At 43.4% G+C, this 25,930-nt stretch overlaps 1 protein-coding gene across 4 annotated transcripts in view; it reads left to right on the top strand.

Annotated features, from left to right (window-relative positions):
• Window positions 1-14,383, top strand: part of DOCK1 (dedicator of cytokinesis 1) — a 555,371-nt gene extending 540,988 nt beyond the window's left edge. For all 4 annotated transcript variants that reach the window (XM_059730036.1, XM_006259204.4, XM_014611383.3 and 1 more), the window contains one exon: window positions 12,813-14,383. In XM_059730036.1, the coding sequence (XP_059586019.1) occupies window positions 12,813-12,908 (96 nt within the window). In that variant the 3' untranslated portion in view covers window positions 12,909-14,383. The remainder of the gene's footprint in view (window positions 1-12,812) is intronic.
• Window positions 14,384-25,930: the final 11,547 nt, after the last annotated feature.

Genomic DNA, 25,930 nt, shown 5'->3' with positions numbered 1-25,930 from the left:
AAATGTTTTTATTTTACTGGCAACTGAATGAAAATTCATGCCCTAGAGTACAGGTATTTTTATGCTTCTAAATTGAAAGAAAAAATATATTTTTAATATTGAAACACTGTCCTATATCTGTAGTCCATATAGAGACTCATCTTATAGTTATTATCTTATCATTAAAGTATTAATACTGGGATACCGATTCCGGGCAAGCGGCTAAATGCGGAGCGAGCGGGAGAGAGCATTGGCAAGCGTCCAGATGCGGAGCAACTGCAGCACAGCGTCTGTGCAGCCCTGCTCTCACCCTGCCCCACCCCTGCTCCTGCGAGGCAGTGATACAGGGTGGAGATGCTCTGTCCCCGCTCACCCCCGCATACCTCCGGCCTTTCAGAGTACCCCGCATACCCCCGGTTGACAACCCCTGATTTAGTTTTTTGTCATATACATTAAGCCTCTGGTACAATTGTACCATGACTAGTAGTGAATTACAGTGTATTAGCACTTCAAGTCTAGTAGTTTGATTTTTATATAGCAGCTTTGGTTACAGATAAAATTGTATTTGTCCTACCTTATTTTCCAGTATTTTGCATCAAAAGTAAAAGTTGGGTACAAAGGCTTCCTATCTAGCATAGAGGTGGAACTTCCTGATAGAGAGACCTTTAAATTTACTGCAGAGATGAAGGAAATAGCAGCGAGTTTCCAACTCACCCAAGGTGAGGGGGTGCAGTTGCCCCTCTCTTTCAGAACACATTTCAGAAGCAGGAACCAGGGACTTTTTAAATCCCCAAATCAAGTAAGAATAGTTTCCCCCATGCTTTCCCATGTATGTCAGCAGCACATCCCCTCTCCTATCCACTGCTGCTGCTGTTCTCTGTCCCTGGATGTTCCAGAGCTGTTCCAGCTTTGCTCCAGCACAGGAGGGTGAGGGGTGGCAGGCTCAGAGGACAGTAGCAGTGGTGAGTGGTAGAAGTACAGAAAGGGAGGGTGGGGAGGGAACATGCTGCTGAACCTAGAGGGGAGGGCAGGGCCAAGGGCAGAGATACAGTAGACATCTCAACTGATTCGGGAATTTAAAAATGTCACCAGCTATTACTTCTACAACACAGCCTGCCAGCCTTGGGGTGGGGGAGGGAGGAAAACATGGGAGCAGAATCCTCCGTGCCATGGGCTGGATCCAACTTGCAGGCCGTAGATTGAGTACCACTGTTTTAGACAAAGAATGCACAGTTCCAAATATTTTTTTCTCTGGAAGCCTGTTTTGTTTTGCAACATTATTTAAGCTTTTAAACTTTACTCCACCCCTCTTTCCTCAACTTTTACAACAGCGCCAGATGGTGTGCTTTTTCTAAAGAAAAGAAAGATCACATCATCCCTCTTCAATAAGCTTCTGATAGCAAAGTTATTTGCAAAACTTTGGACACCTGTTCTAGCCTCACTACCAATGTAATAAGATAATGCAAATTGCCAGCTAATAAGACAAACCTCTGGTTTTATCCCTGAAGGTGAATTTGACCATTTTAATTGCTTTTCTATTCCCAGCGAAATTAATTTTTCTTCTTGGGTTTCTGCTGATATGAAAAATATAATTTATTCAGATTCCTAGATCAGGTAGGAGACTGACATTCCCCACCAAAGAACTGTGAAAATGAAATGAGAATAACAGGGCAGTTCCATCATCCAGCATCCTGTTGGTGTTCTGGAAGTGGAGCTGAGCCTACGAGAGTGATAGTTTAAGACTGTTTCTAGTAAGATAGAAGCCATTCTTCCCTCTGTAAAGATCTCTGTCCTAGACATTATGATTTGCAAACTAGGTAGAAAAAATATTGAAAGAACAATGAGTTGGAGATGGTGATGAGATAAGAGAGAGAGAGGGGAGACTATGGGGAAGCAAGAGAGAAAGAGTGGCCCAGAAGAGGCTTAGAGCATAGGTGTCAAACTCATATGATCCAGCCTGTGGACTGACCCCGCTTGGCAGCCCTGGCCCATACAGTGCACAGGCTGGACCCGGAGCTGCGCATACAACAGAAAGTCAGCCTGGGCTGTAAACTGAATGCACTTCCCTGCAAATCTGGCCATACATAGTTTCTCTGGGGCCAATCTGAATTGGTCCATGATGGAACCAGCATGAAGGGCGAATCCAGTGGGGCACCATGTGGCCCCTATGCTGGCCTCCTGTGCTGCATGTAGTGCACATGGTCCATCCAGCCCCAGAGCTGTGCTTACAGCACATGGAGCCAGAATGGGATGCATGTTGCCAATGGTACCTGTGGCTAGCACAGAATGCACACTGCCCACAGCATGCAAGCTGCACCTGGTAGCCCAGACTCCCCCTCCCTGTGCTTCCTGCAATGCTGGGTCTAGCCTGTGCGCCAAGAGCAGTGCATACCCTGTGCTAGCCCCATGTGCCATGTGCTCAGTGAGCCCCAGGGCCAGTGCATGCTGCACATGGCATGCCAGTTGTACCCAACACCACAAGTACTGCACAGGGGACTAGTCCAAGTCCAGCCCACGTATCCACCCAGCAGCCATCATCTGGCCTGCAGGGCCAGGTGAGTTTGATGCTCTGGACTAGGAAGAAAGGTACTTTGAGGAATATATGACCTCTGTGACTGGCAAGGTGCATGAGAGGATATGGCAGAGGCTAAGAGAATGAACGAGACAAAATCACAAATGAAAAGATCAGCAGCTGGCCTGCCAGTCTCAAGACAGAAAAGTAGGAACTCCTTTCCTGCCAGCTAGGAAGAGGACAAGCACTTTTCCATGTAAAGATGAATTTTAAAACAGAAAATATACATGCAAATTTAAGTAAGTGAAAAAACACTCTATGTAAAGGCATAGTTTAACAGGTCTTTTTGTGTCTGACTTATGATTTATGAATGTTTGATATTAGCAAGACTGCTTCTCTACAGCAATGGGCTTTCTATCCCAGCCTCCAAACCCTATCTCTGACATCCTGGGATTGGATGAATTAAGTCCTATCACAGGATGGAATTTCTAAGGAGCTGACACATGCTTTCTCTAAGTCTCAGAATCAATAGACTTCCATTACTTATTACAGGATTATGTTTAAAAAATATGGGGTTTTTTTTTTGGTTTCTGTCTTGAGGAATCTATATTACTCAAGGCCCTCAAATCCTTGGTTTTATTTCAGGAAGGGGGATATGCCTCGGCCCTCGGTATTATCTAGGATCAAATCACTGGCTTCAGTGCGGATTTGTGCCTATTGGTAATCCATATGTTTACAGCTCTCACAGTCCTCCTGTAAGAAATCCTATTTCAGTCTGAAATCCAAACCTAATTTTAAGGGTGTTGTGTTTGACTCTTCATGTCTTTCTACGTAAGGAACAGACTAGGGAGAAAAAGTGTTTTGTTTTATTTTGTTTTGTTTCTAAATCAAGTTAGCCAGCATGGTTCAAAATACAAATTAGACCTTTGTATAGATAGAACATGGTTTAAAACCTTTATAGTTACATTAACTGACCATGTTGTAATCTACTTAATACAAGGTAATCTTTTTATAAATGACTACAAACACTGGCCAGCAGCAGTACTTGCATGTTGTGGTTCCTGTTCTGTGCACTTACAACCACTTTACTCTACATAGAACCAATGGACCAATGCACTGTTAAATATGAGTAAGGATGTCAGAATCAGACTCTCTAAAAGGTATGTTATATGAGAAACCTTAGGATTTTGGAAAACATTGTTCCACAGAGTCTTTGGAATTGTCATGTATATTACCCGCAAAGGTGAGCCTCGTACTTTACAGGCATAAAACAACAATATCCTCACCCCATAGAGCCTACAGCATAACTGTCTGTAGGCAATTATACTACAGAAAGGACACATAAGTGATTTGTTGCAAAATCAAATTAAACAATAAGATAGGATGCGTGGAATCAGAATTTAAATTAGCCAGAGTGGGGTAGACTTCAGTAGCATGGCACTGGCATTGCTCTTATCTCCCCTACTTTTACCCATAGCATGCTTTAGGGCAGGACAGTCCAGTTGGCAGATGGCGAGGGAGGTTAAACTGCAGTTTGCTTTGCTGCTGGAGCCAGTGGGGCTGGAGTGGTTCCAGGACCCAGGGCTGCCACTTACCCCCTACCTTTTGCCTGCTGCCGAATTTGGGGTGTCTTGTCACTCTTGGCAACTCAAATCAGTGGCAGGGGAAGACAGGTAAGGCCCGCTGGGATCCAGAGTCATGCCAACAAACCAGTTACCAGCTGCCAAAGGTGAGTCCAGCCTACAAAAGCCCCATAGGCTGGATGTGGCCCACAAGCCCAAAAAGTTGGATAGCCTTTTTAGGTATTTTTGATGTTCCAGGTATTGTGTTTTGTGGTTGTGTATTAGGGTTTGAAGTGGCAATTTTGGAGATTCCTTGGGTTATTGATTGCCTTCAAACACAGCAGAGTGGACTTGATAGGGTCCAGCAGGCCCCTTCCAGTCCTTTGTTGCAATACACAGCCTAAGATCTGGTATATTGTTACACTTTTGGAGACTTTACTTATGCGGATATTATACCTTTAACATGCTTTTACCATATGCTCCTTGTTTTCTGTAAATAAATAGCAGAGCACCTATTATGGATTATGTGGGCCAGGATAACTGTGAAAATAATAATAAAAGACAGGAACTAAATGTAGGTAACATCTGTGGAAAGCAGTTGCATGGCACCATGGAGTTCATGGCCAGATTCCTCGATTCTTACAACCAAAGTATCCCTGATTAGATCTTCATAGTTCATCACGAGACTTGCTATTTGGCTTCAATAAAATAATTACATAGGAACTGATCTCTTTTGAAAGGTCACACTGTGGAGCTGAGCTTTGTATGTGGTTTTTACACAGCTTCCTGAACAAGAAAAACCCTTCACCTATTAGATCTTTTTTTTTTACTATAAAAATCTTCTTCAGCTTTTTAATTTATTCTTTACTGTATTCTGTCCACAGAAATATATTGTGCTCTGTTTCCACAAGAGAATGAGAAGAAATGAGAGATATTTAAAATTGATTACTACCTTTTGTAGAGGGAAAAAACTAAATAAATTGGAGCAATTTAATATTTGAAATGAAAAAGACAGATTGCCTGTATGTTGCAGATGTGCCTTTTACATAAGGTTCCATTTCCCCTGAGGGACACGTGAGTCAGGGATTCTGCTAAAACAGTTCTAATATGAACTGGCAGGTTCTATCATTATCTCAGAAAGCAAAAGCAATCTCCACGAATTGGAGAACTTTCTATTAACTAGTAAAACATAAACATGAACTCTGCAAAACGCTTTAATTAAATGTAAAATCAAGTGAAATTTTATTTTCTTTCAGAGATGTTGTAAGTGGAATTGTTTTGAGTACTGGTTGTTTCAGTTTTGTGCATTTAATAATCATTTCCCTAATTTGATTTTGAAGAGAGAGTGAATACATGCTGTCATTCATTCCGTACCTGAGTAAGGAAAAATACTGTTACGTTCTCAGAATAATGGCCAGGATTGTTTTTCTACTAGTTCACACTAGCTATTAGGTTTTATCTTGCTGATTTCTCAGTGCCACTGCCTTCACTGTTATTAAATGTCCAGCTAATATAGCCAGTAGTAACTTACAAAAATGAACAGGTGCTAAACTTAGCCCACTTTCTAATGGAAATTGTAACATCAATTATATTAATTATCAAACTATCTCCTTTGTCCTTTTCTGCCTAATTTACTTGAAGTGTGAGCAATTTCAGGGTATGTGCTTGTTATTTATAGCTAACGTATGTAGTCTGCTCATTGTGTTTTTACTAAGTGCTCTGCCCTACCAGATTTTCAGCGATAATTTGATTACTCTGAGCAGTAATCAATATGAAAGGGGCATTGATTTGATTAAGTCCTTTGATCTGCTAAATTGCCAATTATTGCCAATTCAAATTTAATTAAATTCAAAATGGCTTTTGTAAGTTATGTGATCAATAAAGTTAGTTTTACTTAATGATAAATATGAAGATAAAATATTGCCTGATACGAAAACATGCTAAGGAATTTTAAGTCACTCTATTTGATGTTTGATACAGTTTTTCATGAAGGGTTTACAGTTCATTTAAAGTGCAAATCTAATTTCTTTTGATTTGAAGTTACTTTTATATTGTGATGTCAGAGGTTTTATGGCTAGTGACACCTGTCAATTAGGTAGCTCCTCCTGTTGTCCCTCCTGCCACGACTTCGCTGGTATGTTATTGTGAGAGGGTTCCAGTGGAGCTCTTATCAGAGGGGTTTCCCAACACTGGTGTACTCACAGCTGTTGCATACGGCTCCACCACCCCTACACCCCATCCACTCACCAACCGATCACGTGCTGGTGAGATGGTGACCTTCAGTCCTCTGCGGGCTTGCCCGCTATCGGTTTCACCAGTGCAGGGACTCGGACTCAGCTGTACAGCTCTGCCAGCCCGTCCTCTTGTCTCTCTGGTTCTTCTGATATCTCTTTGCGTCCTTCCTTCCCAACTTCCCTAGAAATAATATTCCCCTTGGGTAGGGAGGCTCCCAGAGCTGCCTTCCCTTACCCAGTGGCTTCCAGGGGATTCTGCACCTGTCCCCAGCTCTATTTTTCCTAGGGGCAGTGCTGACAAATGCAGGGTGCCTTGTTGTTCCCCTTGCTTCCCTCCTCCCAAGGGGTGTACTGTCCCCTCCCTGCTCGCTATCTGTTGCAAGGTAGGAAGTTTCCCCTTGCTTTCCTCTGCTAGAGGTTTAGAAGCTTCTCCTGCCTCTTGTGCTGGTACAGCACAGCCTAGCTGGTGCCTTTCCCCAGCAGGAGCCTCGGCACGCCAGGCGTGCTGCCTGCTCTCTCGCTCTCTCTCTGGCTCCTCCTCCCTGCGGGTGTTGTTGGGGATTTTAAACTTTCCTGCAGCGGCCATGCCGGCCGCCGCGATTGGCCCAGCTGTCTCCCTTACTGGGAACAGCTGCTTAAATATCCAGCGTAATGCCGACTCGTGCGGCTGTAGCTGTGGCTGCAGCTGCCGCTGCGATCTCAGCTCCGGCCCCGCCGGGTCTCCCGGAGGTAAGTTACCTGTTCCAGGGTTTTGTCTGCCCCACAGCCTTTCCTCGCCTCTCCTTGCGCCTGTGACGGTGGCACGCCGCCGTCACAATATTGTAATCTTTAGCTTCCAGGTGCTATCATTTGATCTATTAAGCATTCATTTAATATTTGCATTTTTCACATGCAGATATGTCTAAAGTCAGGCTCATAAATCTCATTTTAAATACTTTAAAAGCATGGCCTGTTCTTCAAGAGTCCTGAGATCTAAAGTACTTCTGTAATCATGCTTCTGTAACTCAGGTGACTCCAAATGGAATTATCTTTAGGAATCCGGGTTTGAAAATTTTGGCCAAAAAAAGGGTGGTACTCTGTTTTGGACCATCCAACTTGAAAACTGAAGCTTATTAGCATAACATAAAAGAAATCTCTATTTTCAAAGTTTAGTTGCACCAAAAAATAATCACATTTTTCTCTTCTGTTTTCTCATTAAACACTATGTTTCATAGTTTCATAGTAGCTAGGGTCAGGAAGGACCTCATCAGATCATCTAGCCTGACCCCCTGCCACAGGCAGGAATGAATGCTGGGTTCACAAGACCCCAGACAGGTGATCATCTAACCTCTTTTTTAATTTACCCAAGGTCCGGGGTCAGGACCACCTCCCTAGGAAGTTGGTTCCAGATTCTGGCCACCCTAACTGTAAAATATTGCCTTCTGATCTCTAACCTAAACCTATTCTCCATCAGCTTATTACCATTGTTCCTCGTCACCCCAGGTGGTGCTGGGGAGAATAAGGCTCTTCCTATTCGCTGATGATCTCCCCTGATGAGTTTGTAGGCAGCCACCAGGTCCCCCCCCCCCACCCCCCCAGCCTCCTCTTGCTGAGGCTGAACAGGTTCAGGTCCCTCAGCCTCTCCTCATAGGGCCTGTCCTGCTGCCCTCTCACCAAATGGGTGGCCCTCCTCTGAACTCTCTCCAGGCTGGCCACATCCTTTTTAAAGTACGGCGCCCAGTCAGTGTTCACTTGATCTGAAACAAAGGTCATTATGCAATGCGCTTTATTGTAAAGCAGAAGTAACTTCTATCTTGTTTGTAAAGTAGATTTTGTAAATTAATGCTGCTTCCTCCTGTCACTTTCATCATGTAACTCATGAAGCACTGCTTTTTATAGAGCCAAAGCTTTATTTAGTAATCTGGGAACTCGGTACAAAGAGAGATTGTAAGGTTTGACTGGACAGGGGATATAAAGCTCCTCACTGATGGATATATTAAGTAAGGTATTTTAAAAATAGATTTATCATTACTGAGTAAGAGATTTTACTTGGTAAATAGGAAGCCTAAACTGTCAGTCTCTGTTAGAAAAAGTTTCTAAAGTTTTTATTCTTCTTGACTGAATACAGCCTCCCAAGTTTTCCACATCAGTAGTATAACTAGAGGTCAATAAGTGATGCACTAACCCCAGGCACTGGGGAGGGGAACTCAGCCCAGCTGGGTTGACTTCCTTTCCCTAGCCCAATCTTGTGCTGGGGAGCGGTACTGAGCAATTGGGCTCAGTTCCCTTCCCCTATCCCAGGTGGCAGCACCGGCTTCCCCCCCTCATCTGGCAGGTGGATCAGGGGCCCTCAGCCCTGGGAGGACTGGCACAGCCCAGGCAGCCCTCCCAGGGTTGGGCCCTGATCTGCCTGCCAGATGAGAGAGGCTGTTTCGAGCTTCCCCATTATAACCAATGGCTGAAACGTTGAAACAGAGTTGAAACAGCCTCACTGTTTCGATGAAGCAAAATTTAACAGCTGTTTCTACTTGAAATGAAATTTGAAACAAAATGTCGTTCTGTCCAAACCTCGAAAATCAAGTCAAAACAGGTCCGTTTCGCACAGCCCTACTGGGCAGCAGCTCTGAAGAAAAGGACCTGGGGTTACAGTGCACAATAAGCTGAATATGAGCCAGTAGTGTGCCCTTGTTGCCAAGAAGGCTAAGGGGAAGTGATTATTCCCCTCTACTCAGCACTCGTGAAACCAGATTTGAACTGAAACTGTGAAACTGTGTTAAGTTTTCGGCTCCCACTACAGAAAGGATGTAGACAAATTGGATAGAGTCCAGTGGAGGACAACATAAATGGTGAATGGGGCTGGGGCACATGAGTTGTGAGGAAAGGCTGAGGGGAACTGGGCTTATTTGTCTAGAGGGGAGAAGAATGAGTGGGGATTTAATAGCAGCCTTCAATTACCTGTAGTGGGGTTTGAAAGAAGATGGAGCTAGACTTTTCAGTGGTGGCAGATGACAGAACAAGGAGCAACCGTCCCAAGTTGCAGCAAGGGAAGTTTAGGTTAGATATTGGGAAGAATTTTCTCACTAGGAGGGTAGTAAAACACTGGAACAGGTTACCCAGAGAGGTTGTGGACTCTCCATCCTTGGAGGTTTTCAAGGCCTGGCTAGACAAAGCTTTGGCTGGGATGATCTAGTTAGGGATGGTCCTGCTTTGACTAGGGTGTTGGACTAGATGACCTCCTGAGGTCCCTTCCAACCCTAATTTTCTATGACTCTATAAATCCAATGTCTATATTTAGTCCAGGGTTTTTTTGTATCCAGTAGATTTATGAAGTAAAGTTTGTAGATTCATCTGCAAAAGGTATTTTGTAAATTCCCTTTCAGGATTAGAACTGAGAGACTGGAGAGAGAGTGGTTGTCTTACAAGAAGTGTGCACCTAGAGGTAATTGTGTGTTTTTGCCCTTGATAGATTTTTGATGTGCATTCATTCTGGTATGCAGTTGTTGTTATACATATTTTCCATCAGGGCATTTAGTGCACTGGATGAGATGTGTTACATTTCTGGAGGTGCCGGTATAAGATCCAGGAATGCTGATGGTTCTCGTGTAGGATGTAGTTATTGTGGGAGTGCCGGAGATGTGTTTTCAGGTTTTACATTTCTTGTCCTGGCATGGTCTGGATTCATTTGATGTGCTTTGAGCCATAGGAAGTTTGTTTCTGGTGATGAGGTTGGCAGGATTTGGTGCTTGTTTAAAGGCTAGGATGGGTGGTTTTGGAAAGATCTTTTTAAGAATTGGGTCTTCTTTTATTATGGGTTATAATTGTTTGAGGATTTTCTATATAAATTCCAGGGAGGGATGACATGTCATAACTAATGGCATGCGATTCCTGGGGACTTTCTTTTTGTATTGCAGTAATTCTTCACATGGTATCTGGGTGGCTCTTTCAGAAGTGTGATCTATCTCTCTGGAGGAGTGTCCTTCTTGAGTGAAAGCCATTTTGACAATTGCGTGTATTCTCCTCAGTGCACATTCAGTGGTAGTAGAGGGCTTAGCTGTATATTACAGCTTTCTTGGTGTGTTTAGGGTGATTGCTGGTTCTGTGTCGATATGTGTGTTGGTCTGTGGATTTCTTGTACGTGGTGGCTTGTATTTTACCATTCGGGATATTGATCATAGTGTCCAAAGAAGAAATGTTGGTGCTGGAGTATTCAAGAGATAGTCTGATGGAGGGATGATGGTTATTGAATTTGTGATGAAAATCAATTGGAGACTCCAGATTTTCAGTCCAAATGATGAAGATGCCATCTATGTATCTTAGCTATAGCATGGATTTGATGGTGCAGTTCTTGAGGAATTCCTCCAGGTGGACGATAAAAAGGTTGGCATATTGTGGGGTCATTTTGGTGCCCATAGCTGTACCCATGGTCTGCAGGAAGTATTGGTTATTGAAACTGAAGTTGTGGTGTGTGAGGATGAATTCAGTAAAATCTTTAGTTGTGGTGTGTGTATAAATTCAGTAATATCTTTAGGTCTGTATTCTGAGTTGTAATCTTGCTCTTGTAGATATATAAGGCAGGCTTGGATGCCATCCTGGTGTGGGATGTGGTGGAGAAATGCTTTCAACCCACTTCTTTTGCAGCCAAAAGGCTGTGGAAGGTCTACAATAAGAAGTTATTTTCAGCCCTACCATCATTGCATAGCGAAAGAAGATGAGAGAGAAAAGTTCTTTTTTCCAGCAGCCAGAAAGAGTTGTGGGGGGGGCATCATATTTAACACTTACAAGGCAGAGTGTAATGGGGAAGATATTCCCCTTAAGTTAGGATCCAGGAACAGTACTCTAGCAGGAATCCAAAATAATTTCTAGTTTGGATACCAAATCTGGTTCATAGTTGCTGGCTGTCTGCCACTGTGTGCTCCGTACCTAATCTTTTGTATCAGCCTCTCACTAGTCTGATAAATATTTTAAACCCTGTGTTTAACTCTGTTGGCTACTGTCCTCAAATGTAGCTCTGCAATGTTCCTCAGAGGTACTGTTATGCTTGTGTGCAATTCTATTGCATTTCTGTGAGCTTTTGCTGAGAAAAGTGAATGTTTCAGTGTACTTACTCTGTCCCAAATGTCTGGCAAGGAATTGTAAAATGTCAGGGAGTCAGGTTTTAATCCCAACATAGGGCAACTTTCAAAGACACTGAATTGTTAGTTGATTTATAATGTAATATGCCATAGCCTTTCAATGATTGTCATCCTCCTGGAATGTGTTGCCATGATTTAGGAATAATTCACTTGCCTTGTAAGACATTAATAAAACAAGGTGCTATCCTTAAAGTGAATTGGTGTAAGAAGGAAAAAAAAATGGTAAATGTTTGTGATCCAAAGTAATATACCAGTATCACAATAATCAGTACAGTATGAACAATGTAACATTAAACTATTTCAAACACTTGAATTGGTCCCATGGCAGTGATCAGGGAACTGGCAGATTCATGGCATATTTTGTAATGGTTCAAAGTATTTGTGTGTGGCTAACATTTTTATAACCTTTTGGCTGAAAGCAAGTCTGGTAACAGCCTCATAAAGTATTGCCAGAATGAGCTGAAGAAAGGAAAAGCATATAAAGCAAGACACAAGACAAGTGGAAATGGTAAAAGGATCATAATATTTCTGGGAGGCCAAAAAACTAAACATAGTAGATTTATCTTTACTAGTAGGGGAAGGATAGTCTGAAGAAAAAAAATCACAAAGCAGTATTTAGTGAATGTAATACTATGAGATGTAGTGATGAAGAAGCTGCAATGATTGTATAGCCAAAATACTGTTGAACAGCAATCTAAAATCAGTGAGCGAGCAAACCTCTTAGTATTTTTTCAGCAACACAAATTTTTGTCATCTTACATATAGTCTGAACTGTATGGGGAAAAAAGTATTTAACTTCTATTGTTGCTATTTGGTTTTCCTTAGTTTGTGATGCAAACTGAGCTTTATTTTATGATGATCAGGGATTTTTTTCTAAAATGGTTTTCAAGAAGTATTACTTCTATCTTGAATCATCTTAAAAATTACTAAATATCTAATTATAAAGTGAAAACCTTTTATTAACCTATTTAAGCTGTTCCTTTTTCTTGTAGAGAACAGTCGCTGTTCTGAAAGTATAAAATATGAAAATAATACAAAAGGGATACAGCTATAATTTCACATAATTTTTAAACTTTATGGTGCTCAGGGGCTACAGCAATCAATACAGACTGATAGAGTCAATGTACTGTCATGATACCAAGCGCAGTGCTTTGAAAAGACTTCTGAAATATTGAACCAGTTAATCAGAACTTTTGAGAGATTTGTCATTGTCACCAGTAAAAATTAGATTGTAAGTTAATGGCCAGAAGCAAAGCAGTATTCATAATGACAAATTTTGAGGGGAAGTTTTCAGGAGTAAAATGAATATATACTGCTATGACAGATAGTGAGTCTATGAAATCATATTTCAGCCACTAATTGTATCAAACCCAGTTCATCAGTAACAAGTTCTGTTTCCCTATTTTTTTCCTAGCACCTGCCACCTCCATTGCCCAGCAAAACTCCACCACCTCCCCCTCCAAAGACTACTCGGAAGCAAACATCCATTGACTCTGGGATTGTCCAGTGAAGAAGAAAGCATTTCTCCAAAGATAAAAGCTGTAATATTTCATTTACCTAAATATTTTAAAGGTATATAATGTTTACCTCATTCAGGCCTGCAGTCTAATATTTAGTGCAATGATTCTAACTCTTAAAGGAACACAGTTCTAACAGTAAATCTGTCTTCTAAATAGAAAATGCCACTGGAATAAAGCTGTCACAGGATAATGGTCTCCCACTGCTTAGAAGGAACCTGGGACCTATTTTCAAAGCAGGGGGCATTTGTCAACTGCAAATATACTAGTCTCTATTCCAAAAAAAAAGTTTTGTATATCTTTGTTGTACTGAACAGTTTAATAAAAAGAGCAAGATCTTGGCACATAAAGGTGAATATTAGTCATCTGGGGTATGGTCTCAGCTCCCACAGAAGTCAATGAGAACATTCACATTAATTTCAGCGTGCATTGGATTGGGCCTCTCATTAATCTTGAGAAGTTGCTTTAAGATTGCTTCCAATAAAGGTTGTGTTCAGCCCTTAACAATCAAAAACCAGCAAGAAGCAGTTTTTTAAAAATCGTCCTGTGTTATGAATAAGCTGATCTCCGATGAGCTTTTCTTTTTTTTAAAAACTCCCACTAGTGGTTACATGTCAGTCAGTTATCTAACCGCACCATGTGGCTGCTTCTCTATTGTTTAATAACATTTTAAACTAAGATACCTTGTCTGCCACTGAACAGGCACTAATTTTATAGGAAAAGGAACCAAGTACACAGCTGTAGGGTCCCTGGTGATTCTGAAAATTAACGGTTGACTATAAAAATGGGAAGAGCTTTTTTAATATGTAATATTTTTATGTGGAGTAGAATAAACTGAATGGTATCTTTTTGTCTTTGTGCCATCATTCTGTACAGAAGTGTGTATATATGATGGTTCTTAGAATGTGTTGAATTTTATGGTTCCTGCTTTTCATGTAATAATGAAGTAATGTACCTGCAAATGATTCTTTACATGTTTTTAATGTTTTTAAACTGTTGAAAGTGTATAAATAGCTAACTTTTTTCCCAAAAAATTCAGCTCTGAAAATATTGGACAATGATGGAGGAGGGAGAAAAAACTAACTTTTTATTCCATAGTGTTTTTTATTGTCATTGTTCTATATATATATATATATATATATATTTACTATTTACAATCTTTCATAATCTTATAGTAGGTGGTTTCTAAGTACATCACTGATTCCAAAAATAAGAGGTCATTAAAAAAAAGCTTTGTCTAAGAAAATAAATACATTCCCATGATGTTTTTACAGAAGTTTGATTAATTTCAGGAGCAGCTTAATTAACTATCTGTACTTTTGTTTTTTCCTTGCAATACACATTTATGACAAGAATAGATTGAAACTGTTTATGATAAATTCTACATTCTTACCGTTTTATTATACTCATATAACTTGTTCATGATGCATATATGTAGCATTGAAATAAAATATGCATTTCAACACTACGTGTATGCATTTTGATATACTATTTGCATTGCGATTGACAGCCAGTTTCACTTTTAAGACATTTGTTATTTAAATAGCACATAAAATAGCTTAGTTTCAGATAAGGCCTTAGTGTTCACTTGGTGCCAACATGATGCAAATGAAAGGCAAAGGCATGACTTATAGAGGAGCAAGGAAATAACTTCATTAATATACAGAAAGATAGTCCTTGTCACTGGAACAGCTCAAGTGGTCAGATATATATGCTAATTATTTTGCCTTTAAGCATCTTGTAGCTTTGGATCACAACCAAGCACTTTCTGTCGCATCAGGAGATATGTTTTATATCATCCACTTCCACAGAATAGCTACTTAAAATTTTTATAGGCAAATTATACGTTGTCTTCCAGCTTCAGTTCATGGTATATACCGGTTGTGACATGCCCTGACCCCAAATGCAGCCAAATGAACCTCTGAGAGACACTCCTGGGGTGCTTTCACACCTTCATGCCCCAAACTGCTCTCTGCCCTCTGCTGCCTGGTCATTGAAAAGTAGCTGAGATGTGCCAGGAACCAGATCCTTGGCCCGTGGCACCTCAGCCTTACCCATCCCTTGCCAGCCCTTAGCAGAGGAGACTTTGCCAGCTAGAAGAATCGCAATCTGGTCATGTGTTCAAAAAAGATAGATCCCCTTTCCTTAGAAGAGGTTTGCCCATCTGATCAAGTGCTCTGGAAATCACACTTATCACTGACAGCAGTGATGGCAAAAAGATTTATTATAAAAACAAGGACAAGCATAAACAATCAGTAACCATATGTTGAGATACTGGCATTGATAAGAGAATAAACAAAGAAAAAACAGAATAAACAAAGAAAATATCAGAACATTAACCTGTTCTTACCCTGACACTTAAATCCTAGAGTACAGTTCCTACCTACCTCCGCAGGTTAGAAAGCAGTTTTTGTCTCTGAACCCTCTGCCAGGGCCTCCTGCAATTTTCCCTGCCAGCCTGCTTTATTCAGCCTGCATTTCTTAGACTCCAGTGTTTCCCTATGCTCAGAAAAATTGAAGACCCCACTCTGCTCCAAGCCAGAGCTTAAGTACAATTTCTTATCTGGCCATTATCAGACCTCCCTCATTAGATTCTTGCAGGGGCATCCACTATGTATATAACTTCCTGCTCCTGCAAAAGTTGCATGTTTACCAGCCTAAAAGTATTTCCTGCTCTAATTAAGACCAGGAGAGTATGCACATCCTTTCAGACACAGGGAGTACTACTCCAGTATTCCAAAGATGCCATCTCTCACTTAATGTCTTTCATAGTGAGACGTGGAGAAGTGTTCTTCCTGTTCCTAGGTGGTGTGCACGTTAGGGTTTCTCCTTTTAAAATGTAAATTTGCCATTGTCTAAGAGCCCCTATGTCTAGTCTGGAAACACCCTCCTATCAGACACTGATTCTAAGGAATTCCTGTGCTTCAGCCATTTTGGCTTTCAGCCTCTCCTAGGTGCTGAATAAACTCATTGTTCATCATATCACTATCATATGCTGCAATCCTAGCCCTATTATAACATATAAGAAATATATGTTATATCAAATGCCACATAAGAACAATAAGGCTAAATATAGCTATCTGTAAAGACTACATATGCCACATCAGTAAAACAACCTCAAGAAATCATGCAAGACATACCCCACAAACCCTTCAAGTTCATGACACTAGTATGTATAAAATATGAACTCTGATTCAACAGGTGAAGAAAGAAAGGGATTCCATATTACAGTCAACCAGGTAAGTGTCCTCCTATGTAATCAAGAATGAACTTCAATTTTAATGCTGTAGGAGGGGAATTTTGAATTTAATTTAGAATTTTATGTGCCCTGTTCTAAGCACATGTGTTGATGTTTCATTAAGAGCGGTAATGTTCTTGTCTTTCCAATTCCACCTAATTGATATATAGAGCTTGCGAGTAAGAAGGTCAAATTTTCTTTGAGACCTTCACTCGGTCTCTATTTATGCATTTGTGAAGTGTGGGCTATGCATATGCTTGCTTTTTTCAGAAACACGCACACTCACACACTCAAAAAATTCTAGCATTTACAGAAAACTTTTTAGACAGGTACAATTTGTGTTAAAATGAGTCTTGAAGTGCAGATTCTAAGTTTTGCATGTTATATATATTTACTAATATTTTAACATATGTTTTACAGACTTTGGAATTACAGTATCTTTTAGGCATGTTAGCATCTTGCAAGCATACTTTTCAGCTTATAAGATCACCTGGTAAAACCTTGACCCTGGAGCTGTTGGAACAGGTGACTGACTAGTTGTAGCAGGGTAACAGCTAGGGCCCTTCAGTGGCAGAAGTATTGGCCAGTGGGCCCATTCTCCATTTCCATCACTCTGGGTTAGTCTGCCATGCCTTGATCTTGAGTGATAGAAAGGGGCAAATGAGAATGTACCTGGTCTTCAAGGTAGTCCATCACATGGGTTAAGGAGAATCCCACTGGCTGTCTTCATGGGGTTCCTCCTCCCCTATACCCTGACCACACCCCTCCTGAAGAGGTGTTCTGTAGCAGATGTTGACAGCTTTTCCTTCAAGATTAGTCTCTCTGGTTCCCCTTTTTTACTGGCATTGCCCCATTAAGGAATGTCAGACCCCATTCCCAAGCATTGGCCTTTTAACAGTCCAAACAAATAAACAAAACCTGGGCTTGCCTTGCCCATTCAGAGTGAGTCCAATCAGTGTACAGGTGCCCTTTGGAAGCCTGAGGGGTCCTGCTGCCATAGGCTGTCCCTTCCTCCTGCTTTTCCCTGAGCCTCTCTCTGGCTTTAGCTACTTCCCTCTTGGTTCCCTGGATGCTGCCCAGCCATTATGTCCCTCAGGCCAATCTGCTTGCTGCCCATTGTCCACCATGTCTCCTATATGATGAGGGAGGTGGTTTCCAGCATGGCTTCACCCTTCTGGAGCTTCTGTGCCCTACATCCAGCTTAGTGGTGGCCTGGGATCACATGACAGCCAGAATAAACACTGCAGGGACACATTGAAGACATACCAAAAAAAACCAACAATCTATGCCAATGAGCTCAGAGGAGCTGGCTGCTAACTAAACCCAGTTTTGAGGTAAAGCATCTTGCCCTTGAAGCAGAGAAGAGAGAGTGGAGGAAGGAAAAAGAGAGAAGTCCTAGCCTATGGCCTACTCTCCCCTGTGAAAAGACCGGCAACTTCTGTGGATGAATCTGTGGCTCAAGGATTGGACTTTTAAGTCGCATCAAGAACCATCAATGAGCCATGGTAGAGGTCATCCTTGAACTGAGGGATTGCCGCCTATCCAAGCCCTCCTATAAAAAGCCATTGTCTAACTTTGTAGCAAAACTATACAGTCAATCGTGACACTGGTATTAAAGCAGGGGGTCCATGGTGGCCAACATCCTGCTGCTGTAGTTCAATATATGTGCTCAAGAGATCCAAGGTAGAGGCTGTGCTACAAAGGAAGGCAAAAGCCCCATAGTCCCCGCCAATCTGACCATGGGGTAAAATTACTTCCTTATATAAAGATTGGTCTAACCCTGAGTGGAGAGGCAAAACTTTCCACCCAAGAAACTCCAAGTTTAAGTGCCAGAAGGGACATTGGTGCACCCCAGTCAAAATTCCCAGCCTTGGCCATAGTCAACACTAATGCCTCTGGAGAAGGCTTAAAAAGTCCTGACACATAGGAGCAAGGGGGAGAGTGAATTCCTTCCCAGCCTCACATAACAATAAAAAAAGCCCAAATGCATGGAAAATACCCACAGTAGAACATAGGCATAAATACGCTTGGATCATTCCTGATCAGCGCTTATCCAACGTTTTCTTGAACACCTGTGATAGAGAGTCCACAACTTCCCTAGGAAGCCTGTTCCTCTCCCTCATTGTTCTAACAATGAGGTTTTTCTTGATATTTGATCTAAACCTACTTTGCTGTAACTCCAAGATATTGGTCTGCATCCTACTTTCTAAATCAAGAAAGGAAAAATGCCTTCCCTCTTCTTCATGGTAGCCTTTCAGATATTTGTAGATGGCTATCCTGTCCCCTCTAAAGTGCCTTTTCTGCAAGCTGAACATGCCTAATTTCTTCAACCTCTCCTCATATAACTTGCGTTCCAAGCTCTTGATCATTTTTATTGCCCACCTCTGGACCCTAACTTCTCCACGTCCTTTTTAAAACGTGGAACCCAAAAACTGAACGCAATACTGTAGATATAGTCTAACCAGTGCCAAATAGGAAGGCACTATCACCTCCTGTGTCTCTTGATGCATTCCAAGACTGCATTTCCCTTTTGTGCAGCTGCATCATACTTGTAAACTCATATTGAGTCCATAATCTACCAAGACTTCCGGATGCTTCTCTGTAGTGCTGCCATCCAGCAATCGACCAGATGTCACATATTTTGTATTTGTACTTTTGATTATTCTTCCTGAGGTGTAGCACCTTGCATTTGTCAACATTGAACTTCATCCTATTAACTTCAGCCCAGCTTTCCAATCTGTTGAGATCCTTCTGAATTGCGTTCCCATCCTCCAGCATGTTCACAATCCTTTCTAGTTTTGTTATCTGGAACTTTGCTCAAGAACCTTTCTATGCCAGCATCCAAATCATTAATAACTACATAGAAAAGCACTGACTCCACTCAAAACTTCCTGCCATTCTGACATGCATCCATTTATAATTACCCTTTACTTGTGTTTATTGAATTAGTTGTCTATCCACCTTATAGTAGTTTTGTCCAGCCCATATTTTTCCCATTTGTTTTTGAGAAGGTCATATGGGACCTTGTAAAAAGTGTTGCTGAAGTCCAGATAGATTATATGCACAGAATCCCTTGCAAAATAGGCTAACAATGGCTAGAGAGGCCAATTTGCCACCATTTCTGGTTTTCAAAAGGGTATCTACCTCCAAACATAGTTTCTTATCCATGACCTGACTAGGCAGCATAGTTACTTGATGCATCACGTGGGCAATTTCATTGTTGTCCCTTTACCTGTAAAGGTTAAAACAACCATGTCTCAAGCACAGTATTAATTTGTCATGGATTGCAGTATTTCAGCCCTTAAGTACATAAGCAAGTCAGCATTGTAGTTAGCCACTGAAATCAACAGAAGTATCTCATACATGAAGGCTGTAGGCTCGATCCTAAGGTACACTCTGTATATAGGATCATAGGAAAAAAGGGCTGGAAGGGATCTTATAAGGTCATCTAGTCAAGCCCTCTGCTCAAGTGAGCATCCCTCACTAAACCATCCTAGCCAAGTGTCTATCCAAACTGCTCTTGAAAACTTCCAAAGATGGCCGTTCCAAAATTTAACTAGGTAGCTTGTTCCAACACTTGATCACCCTCATTGCTCATAGTCAGAAAGCTCCTCTAAATCTCCAAATAAAATGTTCCCTGCTGCAGCTCCAGGACGTTTCTCCTAGTCCTGTCCGTATGGCTACAGAGAAAGTCCCATCTCCATCCTCTCTGCCCTTCAGGTATTTGAAGACCGTTATCAAATCCCCCTTCAGTTTCTCTTCTCCAGACTAAATAACCCTGGTTCGTTCAGCCTTTCCTCATAAGTCTTGCCTTCCAGGCCCTTAATCATTGTTGCTCTGCACTGAACTCTTTCCAATCTGTTCAAATTCTTCCTGAAGTGTGGGGCCCAAAATTGGACATAGTACTTCACTCCAGTTGAGGCCTAGAGTACTGAACAGACCAGGAGAATCACTTCCCTTGATTTGCAAGTGGCATTTCTGTTAATATAACCCAGTATGCTGTTGGTTTTTTTGCAATAAGAGCACACTGTTGGCTTATATTCAGTTTATGGTCCACTGTAGCCCCCAGGTCCTTCTCTGTAATGCTACAGCCTAGCCAGTCATTCCCTATTCTGTCTCAAATACAGGACTTTGCACTTGTCCTTGTTGAATCTCATCTGATTGATTACCAGGGATCCAGGTTTTCCATTCACCATGGAAAAATGTAGATTTTCTCCTTTAAAGGAGAAAAATGCAGGAAACAGTGGTTTTCCCCTTCCAGGCTGGCAGAGTTCCAGCCTGCAAGGCGCTACAAGGAGTGGGATGCAGGGGACATGATGTATATGTGTGCATGCAAGTGGACAGCAATACAGCAATGGAGAGCAGTTCCCCTAGCTGCCTGCAGGTAAGTCTATGGAGGGACAGGGGGTGCAAATTGAGGTACCCATGGTGAGGGAGGGAGTGGGGCAGGGTTGGCAGCTGGGGCTGGGGGTGATGCCCAGCTGGGACAGGGCCGAAAGTCAGGGGCCAAGGTGGAAATGTGTCACCATGGGGCCATCTGGGGAGCAGGAGGGAGCTACAGGCAGCTTGTCCAGTGGGGGCAGGGAGGTGGCAGGAGGCATGGGGGGGGGAGCATGTGCCCTACTAGATTTGTGTGCAAGTTGGGGGAGGATGCGGGCTTCCTGCCCTGCTGCCCTCCCCCTGGGGGTTCCATGGCCCAGTGGGCAGGACCTATCTGGCAGCAGTGGGGGGGTACACCTCTGTGCCACCACCTCCACTGTTGTCAGGTGGGCAGGAGGCACCTTGGCATGGTGACCTGGTTGGCACAGGGCTCCCAGCAGCAGTAGCACTGAACCTCTCCACTGTCCTGCACCAGGGATCACCTACTGGGCCATGGAGTCCCCGGTGGGAGGGCAGCAGGGCAGGGAGCCCCGCACCCTGCAGCAGGCAACCCACATTCCCTCCCCACTCATGGACTCTGCTCTAGGCATGCTCCATGGTGGGGGGAGGGGCTTGCTTCCATGTTCCACTCCAGCCACAGTAGCTGCTGCCTCTTGCATGCAGCAGCCAGGGCTAGGGTGTTGGGAATGGGTGGCAGGGGTTTTATGGCCCTAGCCCTGGTCCCATTGCCCTGGAAGCTAGGGGCCCCTTCCAGCAGGGCTGGAGGCTGTGGATTGGGAATGAAGAGCACTGACAGGGCCAAGGGGCTGAGGCTTGGGAGTGAGGGTCACCTAGGGGGTGGAGGTGTGGGTTGGGAGTGAGGAGCACTGCTAGGCCAGGGGGTTGCAGGTTGGGAGTGAGGGACACCAGCAGGGCTGGGGTGGATGTGCCTTGGGAGTGAGTGACAATAGCACAGACAGGGGCAGGGCACCAGTGTATCAAGACTGTTCAGCACCACAAAGGGGTGGGGGGTCAGCCACAGCCGGACCCATGTCCTGATGACCAAAGGGGGTAGGGGGAGCTCTGATATTCGATGATAAACCAAATTCAAACTCCAAAATATATAGGTATTTAGAATTAATTTTATTATAATGCTTGAGGCACTGGTAGTCTTCTAAATTGCTTTAAAATTGTAAATACATCAATAAAATACTGTGTTCAACTGATACCTAGATATAGATTGCATTTCATTTTAATCATGGAAAAATACAGATTTGGGGGTTTTTTAATCAGAGAATTTTGGATTTTAATCAGGCAAGCTAAGTTCTTTGAGCAGATGCAATATCCTTTATTAGACCAACTGAGTAGTTGGAAAAAAGTTCTTACCAAGCTTTTGGGCTCAGTCACCCTTCTTCAGGCATAGGAAGTCTCTGCTGTTCTGAGACTCCAAGGAATGTGAGACAGTGAGAATGTAAATAGGGAGAAATTAAGAAAACAAAAGGTAAAGCAGGAAAGTGGGGGGAGCCAAAGCTGAGTAAGGGGGCAGTAGTAGAATTTCAAGGTAGAAAAGAGGCTCTCTGTGAAAAAAGATATGGCTGGAAATTAGGAAGACAAAGGGCAGAAAATGTGAGGGGGGAGAGAGAATACTGTAAAAGGTCAGATCTGGCAGGTACCTGGTGAATCAGATGTTAGGCAGGTTGTAATGTGTCATAAATCCAATGTCTATATTGAGTCCATGGTTTTTTGTATCCACTAGATTTAGGAAGTGAAGTTCATAGGCTCGTCTATGAAAGGTATTTTATCAGTTCTCTTTGAGGATTAGAACTGAGAGATTGGGGAGGGAGTGATTGTGTTTGATAGATTTCCGGTGTGCATTTGTTCTGGTGCACAGTTGTTTGGTTTCTCTTATATATTTTCCATCAAGGTATTTGGTGCATTGGATGGGACATATAACATTTCTGGAGGTGCAAGTGTAAGATCCAGGAATGGTGATGGATCTGTGAGGTGTAGTTATTGTGGGCCTGGTGGAGATGTGTTCGTAGGTTTTGCACTTGTTCTGGCATGGTCTGGATTCATTTGGTGTGGTTTGGGTCATAGGGAGTTTGCTTCTAGTGATGAAGTTAGCGAGGTTACATGCTTGTTTAAAGGCTAGGATGGGTGGTTCTGGGAAGATCTCTTCAAAAATTGGGTCGTCTTCTAGTATGTGTTGCAATTGTTTGAGGATTTTCCATGTAGGTTCCAGGGAAGGGTGATATGTCATAACTAATGGTGTGCAATTTGTGGGGATTTTCTTTTTGTACTGCAGCAAACTTCATGTGATATCCAGGTGGCTCTTTCAAAAGTTTGAGCCATTGATGAATACTCCTTGGGTGTGTCGACACATGCTATTAATTTGAAGTAGGCTTACTGCACAGTAAAAATACTGCACAGTAAGCCTACCCAGGAGCATGTCTACATGTGCACCCTCTTGGGAGCAGATTTGTTCCCAATAGGAGTAGCCCATTACAGGACTACTCCTGCCCTGCTCTGCCCCCCTGCAGCAGCCAGAGGGAGCCCGGGACTCCCCCTAGGTGCTAGCTTGGGGGGCTAGCAGGGAGCATGGAGCCAAGAGACCTCTGCGACTGCAGTGTCTGTCTTCTGGCCCTGTACACAGTGGGAGGGGTCCTGATGTTCATGGGACTTGGAAAGAGCTGCTGCTGCAGAGCTCCCCCATCCCATGCACATAGGGAAAAGCCCTGTGCCCAGTGGAGCTTCCCTACACAGCGTGGGGCTGGCTGGGACTGTCCTGGTCTGAGGCAGATCCCAACCAGCTCCGGGCTACACAGAGACTGCTCTGTGCATCTGGGCTCTGCCCATAACCTGCTCTTCCTCTGCAACTCTTTCCCAGTCCCATGCCCTGATTGCCCAAAGAGCTGTGGGGGAGGGGTGGGTCCCAGCCCCCTGCCCCAATCTGCTGGTGGTGCAGCTAGCAGCAACCCCCCAGCTTGGCAGCCAGCAGCTGTCCCACTGATGGGGCAGCTAGGAGTGAAGTCCCAGCTGAACAAGATTGCCCGCTCAGCTGGGAGCTTGCTGCTAGCTTCCCCACTGATGGGACAGCTTCCAGTCACTCCCAGCTGCGCCCAGTTGGAGGCTTGTTGACAGCCAGCACCCCCATCGCTCCCCCCCCCCAAAGTAGCTCCCCAGTCCCAGTACTACTCAGCTCCCTGGATGGGTGGGAGGGGAGGGTAGGAGAGGGACAGAAAAGAGGGACCTGGTTCCCATGCTGATTGAATCCCAGCAGCTCCAGGACCAGGCCCCTTGCTGCTCTCTTCCCTTTGCTCCTGGTCAGCATCTACACAAGCCCTACTGTGCAGTAGTCAATTTAGTAGATACTGCGCAGTCCATTTAGTACCTCTGTTGACAGATACTAGTTAACTGCACAGTAAACTAATTCACTGCACAGTATTTTATTAGCACGGATACTTGGTGACACTTTATTGTGCTGTAGATTAGTTTACTGCACAGTAAAGTGTCTTGTGTAGATGCGCCCTTTGAGTACAATGATCCAATCAGTTTTGAATCCACCTTACATACTTGCATCTAGTCTGCTTTTCCTTAGCTTGTCATGGGAAACTGTCATAAGCCTTGCTAAAGTCCAGATATATATCACATCCTCTGTTCTTCCCCTTCCACAAAGCCTGTCACCTTATTATAGGAGGAAATCAGGTTGGTTTGGCATGACTTGCTCATAGTGAACCCATGCTAGGTGTTCCTGATCATCTTGGACATTTTTACATGTGCTCCAGGGGCAGTGCTGATGGGGGCACTTTAATTAGAGTGCTTCTGAGAGCTGCTCCAATTAAAGCTCCTACAGCGTCTCGCTTATCAGCATTCCCGCACTTCAGAATGGCAGTGGGGGCGCTTTAACTAAGCTCATCAAACAAGCTTTAGTTAAAGTGCCCCAGTCACCATTTGAAGTTCAGGGACACGTAAATGAGATGCAGAGGCTGCTGGAGGCGCACTAATTAGCACACTCCAGTGGACTCAATTAATTGGGTCTTCTCTGACAGTGTAATTATAGCACATTGGAGCAGCCTCCCTGGGTGTGTCTACATATGCAATTAATGTGCCTGAATTTTCTGCACAGAAAATTCAGGTGCATTAAACTGGGCCCCTGCACACATCTGAATGTGTGTGTCAGGAGTAAATCTGCTCCCAATGGAAACAGTTCAGTTTAGGGCTGCTTTTACCCTGCTCTGCCTCCCTGCAGCAGCCGTGGGGAGCTCCAGGCTCCCCCAGGTGCCAGCCCTGGGCTGGCAGGGGGCACAGGTGCTGGTCCTGATCTCTGTGGGGCAGGCAAGAGCTGTCCCAGCTGCTGGGCAGCTGCCTTCCAGCCACATGGAGACTGGAACCTGTCCTGATTTCCTCATGGCTAGGAGGCAGCATCCTGCCAAACTGGGACAGCTCTCCCCACCCTCTGTAGGACCCCTCTGCCTGGACTGATTGGGATTAATTTGCTCCCAGTCAGCATCTACACATGTGATTGGTGCATTAATTTAATGCACTGATTTCTAGCACTATATCTACAGGTACTAGAAATTGGCACATTAGACTAATCTACTGCACAGTAATTGCTGCACATGTGTAGATGCTGTTGCTTTATTGCACATCAGATTAGTCTAATGTGCAGTAAAGCATCTTGTGCTCAGTAAATGTGCACTGTCACCCAAGTTACCTTCTGCCTTCATATTCTCAACCAATCCTCCCTGTTTGTCAGCAGCAAATTGAGAAGAGCTTCTGCTCTAGGTGTACCTCTCTACCATCTGTATCAAAAAGTTATCCCCAGTACACTGCAACAATTTGCTAGACTGCTTAGGCACTGCTGTGTTTCTTTCCCAGCAGGTGTCCCAATAATTAAAGCCCCCCCCCCCCCCCCCAGGAGAATCAGATTCTGCAGTTTCAAAGCTTCTGTCAGTTATTCAAAGGCCTTTTCGACCTCCTTCTGGCATGGAGGCCTGTAACTGATGCCTGCCATGATATCCTCCCTGCTACTCTCCCTTCTGACCATTACCCAGAGGGCCTGCCCTCCACTTTGTACATGTGTTCATAGGTTCAGTACATTGCCTTCATATACAGAGAAGCATATCCTCCTTCTTGCCCCCTCCCTATCCTTTCTGAGCAACCTATAACCATCCATGACCATATATACCATGTGAACTATCCCACCACTTCTCTGTAAACCCAATTCCATCATAATTCTGTGATTGTTCTAGGACCTCCAATTCTTTCTGCTTGTCCCCATTTTTTTTGCCATAAGTATATAAACATTTCAGGTATCTAACTGTCTTATTGTCTCCATAAGGCTTCCATTATTGTTTCCTTGTACTGAGTTTTTATCCATGTCCTGAAGGTCTTTATGTCTGCAACAAACAAAAGCAA

This window comes from Alligator mississippiensis, chromosome 6 (assembly GCF_030867095.1).
Source record: "Alligator mississippiensis isolate rAllMis1 chromosome 6, rAllMis1, whole genome shotgun sequence".
In the NCBI taxonomy this organism is placed as follows: Eukaryota; Metazoa; Chordata; order Crocodylia; family Alligatoridae; genus Alligator; species Alligator mississippiensis.
This window is presented reverse-complemented; position numbering and strand designations above follow the sequence as displayed.